General features: G+C 40.7%; 1 protein-coding gene across 1 annotated transcript in view; it reads right to left on the minus strand.

The window, feature by feature from the left end:
* Positions 1 to 1,095: 1,095 nt before the first annotated feature.
* Positions 1,096 to 12,044, minus strand: part of CHGB (chromogranin B) — a 123,007-nt gene continuing 112,058 nt past the window's right edge. The window contains exons 3-6 of the mRNA XM_065401719.1: positions 11,130 to 11,173; positions 8,135 to 8,228; positions 3,650 to 5,466; positions 1,096 to 1,179 (exon numbers count right to left, since the gene is read on the minus strand). Of these exons, the coding sequence (XP_065257791.1) occupies positions 1,096 to 1,179; positions 3,650 to 5,466; positions 8,135 to 8,228; positions 11,130 to 11,173 (2,039 nt within the window). The remainder of the gene's footprint in view (positions 1,180 to 3,649; positions 5,467 to 8,134; positions 8,229 to 11,129; positions 11,174 to 12,044) is intronic.

Genomic DNA, 12,044 nt, shown 5'->3' on the forward strand with positions numbered 1-12,044 from the left:
TCTTGAAGCTATTTAAGGGAAAATTCCTTATGCTGTTGTGTGGTGCCATATGATTCATGAGTAGCTGTTTCTACAGCCCCACTACTCACTGTTCTTAGCAAGGAATCAAACTGTATTATGGAGATCCAAGCCCTGTACCAGTTGCTCATTCACTGAGGAACTGTGCCCATTTAAAACATAATACCGTAAAACTCCTATCCACATGCTTTATCATTTGGCACTTGTGTGCAAAGAATGAGTAGTGTGGTGTGATGTGAGGGCTCCTATTACTGAGAAATGATGGATGAGATGATGTAACCCCTACAATGGGGAGCACCTACTCACACAAATTAAGTTAATGGGAGTACTCCCAGAGTAAGGGAGTACTCAATTTGAACAAGTGTGGTATAATTTGGTCCTACTTTTACACTCTACAACAGTGCATGTATTAACACAATTAAGCATTATAAATGGCCAAAATAAACAACCACATGTATTTGGTGATACGATAACTTTGCAAAACTTATTTACTGAAACTAATTTACAAAACTAATTTACTGACAATGAATTTGAGTCATTGGTGCAAACCATCAAGGTTCTGGCATATTTTGCATGCTCTTGCTATCTAGAATATAAAGAAAATGTACATGTGGTTCTATTTTAACCTTCAGAAATAACATCCAGAAACTACATTTCAGTGTTTTATGTAGATCTGTTTGTCTGATCTGCGTTATTTGAAAATATCCACAAAATTTAGACGAAAACAAGGCAAGCAAGGAGACGGATTTTGGTCCAAGATCAGTGTTTTTATTATTTCAAACTCAGACAAATATATTTCTGAAGAACACTAATACAATTATTTTCACAAGCATATTAAAATATCTGCCTTACATGTAAGTTTATGTACTAGAATTCATGCTAGTTGGATCTCAGTCGCATAATTGCAAATTAAAGACATTTCCAGCTGTGTAAATCACTACACTTCTGTGGACAGTAAACTGCATTTCCTGTTTTAGGGTAAACAACACTTCAGTGGCAGTGAATTACCAAGAAATATAGGTATTTTAAGTAAATAAAGCTACACCTAGCTTTGAAATATACCACTCGACACAGTCTTCATCCCCTCCTGTTATCGTTGAACTTCTCAGCTATTTTCTGCAGTTCCAAATCCATAGCAGCCAGATTTTCCAGCTCTTTTTCCTATGAAGCATTGAAACCAAGATCGTTTTAGGGCATGGAACAGGTAGGCAAATGTTCTTTTGTATTACAAAAAATAGAGACTAAGACCAGTTGACTGAAACACACCTCCATTCAATTATATATAGATTCAAAGCTGATAAAGCCAGAAGGGACCACTGCGAATCATCTAGTCTGACCTCCTCCATAACATGAACCATAGAACTCCCCGAATTAATTCCTATTTGAACTAAATAGAGCCCAAGGTAGCACTGTTTACTCAGGCAAAACTCTCATTAACCTCAATGGTATTTTTGTCTGGGTAAGCAGTAGTGGTGGGTACATTTTTTTTTTTTTTCAACTGCAACTTTTTTAGGGGAAAAATGCAGAGTTGGCAACCCAAAACGTTTTTCAAATTTGTGTTGATTTCACCAAACAATTAATTTCAGAAACATTTCTGACACTCCCTCCCCTAAAAAATTTTTTTTTTAAAAATCTGGTTTATTGTCGTTTTCAGAATTAAATGTTTGAAATGACTGCTTCAAAGCTAACATTAATCTTTTTTTTAAATGCATAAATTATCAAAATGAATCATTTTTGATTTTGTCAAAACAAAACATTTTGTTCAACCCAAAATGAATTTTTTTTTGTCTCTTTGCTTTGCTGAAAATTTAAAAAAAAAAAAATTTTGACCAACAACTTTTCCCCCCCACTTTTTAAAATTGCCAATGAATAAAAAAAATGTTTGCCCAGCTCTAGTAAGGAATTCTGAATAGGGTCATACACTGGAGTTAGGATGCACTTGATGACCTAATGATGACTTTAAATTTCTGATTATTATGTAGCTGATGTTTCTTCTTCCTTTTTAAAATGCTGTGAGGCGCTCAGATTCTGTGGTGGAAGATCGTATTTGTACCAAGGCAAAGAAATAGATTAGGTAGATGGATAAACAGTTAATGTACAGTTGTCTCATGTCTTGCCAGTTTTCCCTTCCATACCTCAATAGCTGCAGGATTCCCTTGTATTTCCCGCTATTTACTGTCAGAAATACCTTTATTACCATAAATATTGATGTAAAGTTATTTAGTTGTCTAGAGTGAATGGTTAGTTTGAGTGATCACTGTACATGCACATTTATAGGATAGTGGAAATCACTCTACCTCTGGCCTCACAGGACTGCTTTCTGTTCAATAATTGCCCAGACACACAGTGTATGTCATGTGTCCTAATACAGAAGGGGTATATTCTGCAACAATATGGCTGTACAGGAGAGCATACTATTACCATAATTTAAAAACAGGATTTACTCCATGCCAACTGTCTCTCTGTCATACAGCACCTCCCCAATTTATGTGCAATCTCCCGTTGCTACTGCTATCCAGAATACTTCACTAACCACAGTCAAGGAATGTCTCCAATATCCTTGTTCTATTCCCTGAGGCCAAACCATGGTCCATCAGCTTTTAAGTCTTATGCTAGCTACTTTCTTTATGAACTTCTGTGCTAGTTTTCCATATGTTGCTAATCCTAGCCTCTTGAGATCACACACATTTAGATTAAGATCCAGGCAAGCTCGTTGGATGTTAGTGTAATCTTTGTTGTGATCACAGTGGTTCTATTTTATGAAACACATAAATGGCACAATATGGAAATTCACACACAAAATCAAATTCCTCACAGGGAAACTCTTGGGCATCTACTGCTGTATATTAAGAGGCTTGTTCTCCATTCCATGTGCACATAACTCCTATTACCTCCTTCCCTGCTGCCAAAGATATCAGGTAGATGCAACACATCACCAATTCAGGTGCATACATCTGATGTGTGCTGACATTCTGCTCTTACCTGTAGAACATTCATTTAAATGGCACTATTGGAGCATATTGTGAGATCTAGCAATGGGGTTCATGAGCTGAACAGCTCAAACAAAACTGTCTCAAATTCTACTCTGCATTACACTCATGAAGTCAATGGAGGGCAGAATTTCACTCAATGTGAAACTCAAGATATTTTTTCCCCATGATTTTTTCCCCTGTATTATTCAACCAGCTCTACAAAACAGTTGGTAATTTACAATTTAAAGGGCCGGATCTTAAGCAAGAGTAAATCGCTACCTGCATGCTTCTGGGTGCCGTTCATGGTTACGGTCTGTAAGGCAATCTGTATGATCTAAGACCCAGTTAGGTGACAGATCTCCTCTGTGTGTGTGTCCTGCTGTGGGGAAGTAGACTATTTGGAGACTGTGAGGATGTGTGTAATGTACCTTTAAAATTAGTTCTGGAAGTGCACATCAGCATAGGTCCATTGAATTCAGTCAAGCCACACTGATTTATATCAGCTGAGGACCTGGCCCTTACTGAAACTTCAGTACACTTTTTATGATGTTTCGCTCTGAGATTCTACTGATACCATTTTTGTAGGTGGAGCTAAAGTCTGAGCTTGATAAGTAATATCAGTGTCACTTTTCTTTTCATAGAAACTCATAAACACGTACCTCCTCTTCCGTCAGAGGCCTCTGGCTGAGATTTCCCTTGTCGCTCCTGATCATGTGACGCTTTTTTAGGTCTTCCCCAGAATTGTACAGTTCTGGAAATTCAGCCGATTTCTTCCTGTAATTCAGAAGCTGGGCGAGTTGATCCATCCTGTCATACTGTCTTTTCATATCAAGTTTGCGGAGCCTTCCGAGATTTCTCTTCTCGCCGTGCCCGTGATTCAGACCATCCAGAAGTTGCTTTTTCTCCCACCAGTCATAGTCGTATTCAGGGAAGAAATTCTTCTCATTCAGGCTGGGTCTACTTTCCTGTTCACTCCCCAGAATCTGGTCCCCCATATTGTCCTTTTTGTCCAAGTGCCTGCTTTTCCACTGTAGGCGATGGTAGAAGGGACTGTACCGAATTGCCGCTCTTTTCTCATTCTCTGCAGGGAAGTAACTCTTATACTCCTTCTCCCTGTACCTCACTTTCTCCGTACTATCCTCATTGTCTTGTTTCTGATCCTCACTGTCACGTCTCTTTTCTATTTCAGCGTCCATCTCGTCGTAGCCAGGATAGTGCCTTTTCTCCTCGCTGTCCCTCTCCTCAGTGCTGTAGTGCCCTGTCGACTGTCCTTTGCTCTCTCCACTGTGCAGCTTGTGCGTCTCCTCATCTTCCCTGTCATGAAGGTGGTGTCTGCCTTCACCATGACGTCTCTTCTCATCCCCGCTGCTGTGACCATGGTGCTTATCCAGCTCTTCCTCACTCTCTTCACTGTGGTGTTTCCTCCCCTCATCGTGATGTCTCACTGCCTCATGTGGTTCATCATGGTGCCTCTTTTTCTCATGTCGTTCTTCCTCGCTTTCCCCACTAAGGTGGTGCCTCTTGTCTTCCTCTTCACTGTTCTCCTTGTTCTGATGCCGCTGCTCTCTGTACTCCTCACTCTCGTGGCCGGCGTGCCTCTTCTCCTCCACATCTTCAGAGCTGTGTTTCCCATAATAATTCCTCTTCTCCTCACGATGTTGCTCTGGCTCTTCATAATGGTGTTTCTGGTAGTGGCTCTTTTTATCCCAGAATCGGTTCTCTTCCTCATCCGATTCCTCAAGCGGGTTCCTTTTCTCACCCTCGTGATCTCGCCTCTCTTTGAAGGAGTCGCCCACTCTGTGCTTTCTGTGATTATGTCTTGGTTTGTAGCGTCGTTTTTCTTCCTCAGCTTCTTCACTCTCCTCAGATTCTTCATGCCCTCTGTACTGGTAGGAACCGTGTTCCTTAGACTCATGGTGATTCCTTTCGCTGCTCTCCTCCTCTTCCTCTTCCTCCTCCTCCTCTTCCTCACTTTCATGGCTTCTCTTTTCATGGCTGTGCATCTTTTCCTCAGAGTGCCTATGACCCGTAGAGTGTTTATCATCCCCAGGAGAGAACTCCTCCATGCTTTTAGCTAGAGAGTGAGACCTTTTGTCTGGAAGCTCATGCTCTGCCTCTCCTGACTCTTCGGCATGATGCTTCTTTTCTTTGCTTCCTTCTTCACTGTGGTTATTTCTCTTATAGCTATTCTCATCATCATCCTCTTCTTCCTCACCTCGTATGTCCAGATGGTGCTTTTTTTCTCCTTTATGGATTCTATTCTCATGAGAATGACTATCCCCATTGTGTTTTTCCTCCTCTCCCCTGCTCTCATCTTCCTCATGATGGTGTTTCTCTTCGTTTTCTTCCTTCTGACCTCTCTCTTCCTCTACACTCGTATGCTGATGTTTTTCATCCTCTGATGATTCTTTCAAATGCCTCACTTCAAGCTGCTCCTCCTCGTTTTCATTTTTCTTCTCTGCTTTATGCCTGCCACCTACAAAAACAAAAATTGTGTTTAAAAATGTTAACCCAACTCTTCATTAACACATTCTTCATTCAGAATAAGTGGAGTAGTTTTTGATGTTGCTAAATTGGTCAGATTGACTTTTTTATGCAAAAAATTAAACACAATGTATTTTTAAAGCTGGTCAAACCTTCTAAAAATTATTTAAAAAAAAAAAATTCTATGCATTTTTCTTTTAATTTGCTGGTGTTTTTCAGCCAGCTCTAATACTAAGCACTTTTAGCTCACATTACAGTCAATGGGAGATGTAGATCCTCACCATCTTTCAAAGTCTGTCATAGAATCATAGAATATCAGGGTTGGACGGGACCTCAGGAGGTCATCTAGTCCAACCCCCTGCTCAAAGCAGGACCAATCCCCAACTAATCCCCAAATCCCTAAATGGCCCCCTCAAGGATTGAACTTGCAATCCTGGGTTTAGCAGGCCAATGCTCAAACCACAGAGCTATCCCTCCCCTGTTGCAATTCATGCACCCTAAGACCATTCCAAATTGCCCAAATAAAGTGACTGGTATATAGAATGAACATTATACTCAAAGCAAATAGAAAAATCTTTCAAGGTTTTTGAATGCATAGTACCAAAGTGATACCACGTTATGATCCTGTAGTTATTAGACTTAAATCTCACACTCTGTGGTGTTTCCAAAATGTTAAATAAGAGCCTGATTCTGAAATCAGTTGTAATAATATTATATGTACACACAGTATGGTGTAACTCCATTGACTTCAGTGGAGATATTCCCGATTTACACCTGTGTGAGTGAGATCAGAATCAAAATCTTAAAGATATACAGATTGTAACATCACAGTTTAAAATGTCTTACTTTGTATAGACTGCATTTGTGTTTCTTGGTGCTCTAGAAAGAGGTCTGTCTACATTTATAGCATCCTCTAACATCGCAAAAATTGTTCTCCTTTAGCAGAAGAGCTAATACATATGCCAACAAGAAATTATATAGCAGGTTGTCAAGAATGGAATGCAAGGTGTCCAACCTGCTATCAGTTTGGGTCTTAGATACAGTAGTAAGGATAAGCACATTCAGCTTAAAGAGCTATAATACAGTAGATCAAGGCCAAGATTTCCAAAAAGGACAAATGATTTTGAATGCCTCAATTTTTGGATTTCCAACTTGAGACTCCTTAAAAGTGCTTGACATTCAGCCCTTTATGAAAATCAGGCAGCTTTAGGGGGCTTCAAATTGGGCACCCAAAAACTGAGACATTCAAAATCACTCTTGATTTTTGAAAATCTCAGCCAAATTTGTGCCAGCTGTATTTGAAAATCACTGTGTTCTAATCATTGTGATAGGCTGCGGATTATCATTCTACTGAGAAGTATCAACTGTGGGCTTTTATTATTGCTTTTCTTGGTAGGTTAGCTCCAGGCTTTTTATTTTTCTGTAATTAAACATCAGTTGGAAAGACAAAAAAGTGAGTACTGTAGTTTGCCACACTGTTAAGTTTAGCCACATTTCACTATGGCTATTATAAACTATGCAAGCAGGTTTATACCTGTCTCTTTGTGGTAAATTCCATGACACTGAGGAGAATTGCTACTAGCACAAGACCTGAGAGGATAATTTTCAGTTCCTTGGAGCATTACTCCAATGCTCAGGATTCTGGAAACAGCACTGGCTGCCAAGTAGTTTCTGGATGGATATGAACCCCTGAATAGGCTGGTACCTGCCTACTTGAAACACTGCTTCTCTCCAATGTAACACTGACTCAGCTGTCATTAGCAAAAGCGCTGGAGCCTTGTTGGTTTAAAAAGCAGCTGCTGGCAAACTCCCTCCATTTTGGAATGCATTCTCTATTTTGGACAAAATAGCCCAAATTTGTTCATCTTCAGGGCTTGCTGGAAAAACTCATCTATTTTCTCATGCTTTGCAAAAGAAGTTAAGCATAGGAAATCGGGCATTTGCTTCATTGTCTTTTGTCTGGCCAGGTGATTGGTTTAGCCTGCGATTCTTAACCCATTGTTAGCCACCAGCTCAAGGCCAGGCTAGATTAACCCAGTCCTCTATCTGTTGATGGCAATGGTAGTTTTGACATTGAAATCAATGGGAAGAGGATCATGCCTTATAATATTCAGATGTTTGTAATGCTGGGTAGAATGCACTCTGTTTGAACATTATTTTGCTAGAGTTATCAACAGGCTTAATCCTCCACCCTTTTTCCTCTTCTGACTATTTCTTTCTTGCATATAGTCCCACTTCAATGGGATTGCTTACACAAAAAAAGATTACTCCACTTTAAGGATAACTTATCAGTAAGAACGGGGTCTTTACCGACCGTGAAAAAATAAGTTATTCTACTGTTCATATTGCAAAATTACATCCTTTCATATTTGCATTTTGGAATAACAAACAAATGATTGCTTTTCATAACACTTTTGAAAAATATGGTTTGGATTCAGAGCTGAGAAAAAAAAATTATAACGTTTTAAGAAGTACTATTAACCTTGAAGTCTTTTCTTATACGTGAAATTAAAATGGCAAATGCATCTGGCCTATAAAATGAGAACACATCATAAAAAAGTCATTGTGTTAATAAAATTAAGTCACATCTACCAAATTCTCTTCATCAGCAATGACACCGATTCAATGAGCATCTCAAATTCATTTAGTATTGCACTTACTCTTCTTAAGGATATCTTTGCACAGAGGATTTATTGGTGGAGCATTTGGTTTAGACAGAGCAGTAGAGAGAACTTCCACTATACATCGTGTTACCTAGAAGAAGCAGTAATTGGAGAAAAGCACATTTCAAGTGTAAGACTTTTAAACACTCTGCATATGTCCAATCATGCATTATCAGAAAGATGTTTAGCTGTAACAACATTGGACTGTGACTCAAGGACATCTGGGTTCATTTCCCATCTCTACCAGAGACTTCCTAGGTAACCTTGTGCAGGTCACTTCATCTCTCTGCACCTCAGTTCCATGCCGATAAAATGGGGATGATAATGGTTCATTTCTCCCACCTTTTGTCTACTTAGATAACAGACTCTTCAGGGGTGGGCCTTTTATTGTGGGTCTGTGCAGTGCCTAGCACAATGGGGCTCTGATCTCCACTTCTATGCATATTAGCATACAAATAATAAGTAATATCAGCAACGTTTAGGATTTGTACTGGTAAAATGATTTTAAAAAGAGAAGGAATGTGTCCAGTGGTTTGAATAGAGGGCTGGTTTTAATACTTGGCTCTACTTCACAAATCACCTGTGCCTCAGGTGACTCATAATTAATTAATTTGTAAATCACATTGAGATCATAACAGGGTAGCTGGCCCATTAAATGAAACTGAGATCAGCTCTCCTGTTCCGGTCCACATGCTCCCAGCTGGACCAATTAAGAGGGCAAGGCAGTAAGTGGAGGCTATGAAAGGTCAGTCAGGAAGGGCAGGAGAGGAGAGCTGCCGGAGAGAGAAAGTGGTTCCTGGGCTAAAGCTGAAGAGTAGCAAGAGTGGTTTGCTCCCTGGCCTCCCTCAGCCACAGAGTCACGGCTGGAGAGCTGAAGGCAGGAGGACTAGCACAGGGAGATGCCTGCTGGCTCTGACATGGAGTTAAAGGCCAGAGAAGGCAGAAGGAAGGGGGAGCAGCAGAGGGGCTTCCTTGCTGATGTCTCCTTGCTGGAGAGCTGGACCCTGAGGAACAATGAGAGGGCTGGGGGAAGTGCGGAATGCTTCCCTGCCAACAATACTCCCAGCAGAGAGTCTGTGGGGGTTCCCCTTAGGAAGAGTGGGATTGCACCCCAGCAGGAAGAGCTGGGGTTGCTGTCCTGGCAGAGGGACAAAGGAGAACTGACAGTCCAGGTGTGATGGAAGGTATCGGAATGTGGTATGTGTTATGTCAATGACCCAGAGGATGTGAGTTTGAGAGTCTACTTGCACTGGGGTGATATGGATTATGCTTTGGGGGATTTCAACTGTTTTATTAATAAACTATGTATGGACTAGAAGATAAGCTTCCATGGAGTAACTGGGGACTTAAAAGGGAAACTGAGGTGAGGGGCCACTTGCAGAGCTGCACTGGGGCCCCGAGGGAATGCCTGGGAGGCATCCACTCATTTATAGAGTTCCTTACAGTAAATATTCCATAGAAGTGCAAAGTACTGTCATAAACAACACATGGTGTTAAACAGGAGCCTTTAGAAAAATAACTAAAAAACCAGAACATTGAAACATCTTTTTCCTGGCTATCACATTGTAGAGTATGTACACGGATGTGGTGTGGTATAAAGGCTTTATTGGCTGAGTTTGGGGTGACCACATGGCTCAGGAGTGCCAATAAACCAGATCACACCATTTATCTATTCTGTATATGCCACATGTTTAATAGCCAGCTATTTCAGAAATGTGATATCTAGTTTCTATAAGTACTGTTTTTCCCAAGTCTGTGCTTTAATGCCTGACTCTTAGTAGCAAGAGTTCAACTGTATAGTCCTTTGAAGGAAAGGAAAATTATTAACTACTAAAATGTAAAAATAAAAAAAATCTAAAAATGATCTAAAATAGCTTTTTCCCCACGTAACAATGTAATGTCATTTTAAGGGCTTTCTGGAGCTAACAACAAAACGTACAGGGCTTCTGGCTTATTAATCGGTAAAGCTCCAGAGATCTCATAATTCACAACCACAAATCTCTCACTGGGTTAAGACACAACTATTACCCATCCTGGGCCTTAGAACAATGTAATTTTGGGGGTTTGATTGTGAAGATAGAAGAAAACATTTTGGCCACAAATTGCTTCTTTTTAAATACTCTCAGCTGCTTCAAGCTGCTTAGCCCCAGGGACTGTCAGAAGTAAACCAATGGGAACAGAGTAGTGGCCAAGGTGCTGATGATGAGCGCCCCAGATAAATAAAATGTATCACTTGAGCTCAGATTACCCTCAGATCTTTCTTGGAAAAAACCTGAGGATTTCCTCATAGAATCAGTAACCAGTCAGCCTTATTTCAGTCAAGGCTACATTTATAAATTTCTGAGAGATGCCCATTTGAGGCCTTCAAATTTGTGACCTTTCTCTTTGTGATCCAACCACATTTTGGTTTTATTCAAATGAATAGTTCAGATAATTTTTCAGGCAGACAAAAAAGATCAAATTTTCAAAAGTGCCCAAGTCCCATTTTCAAAAGTGAGGCCCAGCTTTGTAAAGGTACTTAGGCATTGCTGAGCTCAGTGTTGCAACATCTAACAGACTGAGGAGCCTAAACCTCATTTTCAGAATGGATTTAGGCACTTGGGAGCCTAAATCCCATTAATTGTCAATAGGATTTTGGCTTCTAATTATCTGAAGGGGTTTCAACGCTTTTGTTAGGATCCTCAGTCAGGTGTTGCAAACAATTTCCTGAAGGGATTTCAGCACTTAGGAGCCAAAATCCTATTGACAATGGGATTTAGGCTTCTAAGCACTTAAATCCATTTTGCAAAGGAGATTTAGGCTCCTCAGTCAGTTAGGCATTGCAACACTGAGTGCAGCAGTGCCTAAATATCTTTTAACACTCTGGGTTTAAGGAACCTATTGAAAGCTGATGGGATTTAGGTGCCTATGTCACTTAAGTGCTTTTGAAAATTGGTGGAGAGTATATTGATTGAAACTTTCTAAATACACTTTATGGGATACGGCTACTCACCATTTCTTCAACATGGTCTTTTTCCATTGGCATGGAACTGATACCTGGAAGGGGGAAAGTTTACAGTATCATGGACTCATGCAACACAAAAGCCAACATTAATTTCACTGACAAGAGTCATTGGGAAAATTGACCTTGAATGGGGTGTTTGCTTGATGAGGGGTTTGCAGGTGCAGCCCAGAGTTATTTTATATTGTACCTTTATTCAAGAGACAATACCTATCTCAAGTAACTGCTGGCCTGGGTTGTGGGCTGGCATTAGAGAACAGGAAACTGGAATCTAGACTCCTGGGTTCTATTCCCTTGTCTGCTCCTGAGTGATTATGTGACTCTGGATAAGTGATTTAGTTTCTGAGAGATGCCCATTTGTAACAATGTAGAATAGCTTTCTCCCAGGGGCATTGTGTGGCTTTAATTAATGTTTGAAGCTCAGGTCTACATTCTAGTAGTTCGGCATCACATTTCAACCCACATGTTATTTTTGTGGCTGCTGTTGATATTTCTAGCATAAGAAGGAAACATTCTGATAGTGCGAGGGCCAAGTAAAGAGCTGTATATAGTGAGTTAGCTCATGTAGATGTGACCACCTTAAGGGCCCATATTCATTCTCAGCTTCTACTGCAACTTCTCGGTAGGGTGCAGAAGGTCTACTGGGGAGACACTCAAAGCTCTGAGTGGGATCAGAAGCCCAAACTTGAGAATGGAAAGCAGCCATCATGCCCCCTCCAACTGGGACCTCCAGAGGTCCAGTGAAGCTTGAACAGTGTGAGGCATTTGTTGGGGGGGGGAAAGCATGGCCAAGATGGCATGGAGATGGGCTGATCCAGCAAAGCTTCCTCTTAGCAGCCTCCTACGCAATGGCCTCCTGTAGGGGAGCTAACTCACAAGGGAGGGAAGTCGCAGAATTCCGCGCTC

The sequence above is a fragment of the Emys orbicularis genome, chromosome 3 (assembly GCF_028017835.1).
Source record: "Emys orbicularis isolate rEmyOrb1 chromosome 3, rEmyOrb1.hap1, whole genome shotgun sequence".
Taxonomy (NCBI): Eukaryota; Metazoa; Chordata; order Testudines; family Emydidae; genus Emys; species Emys orbicularis.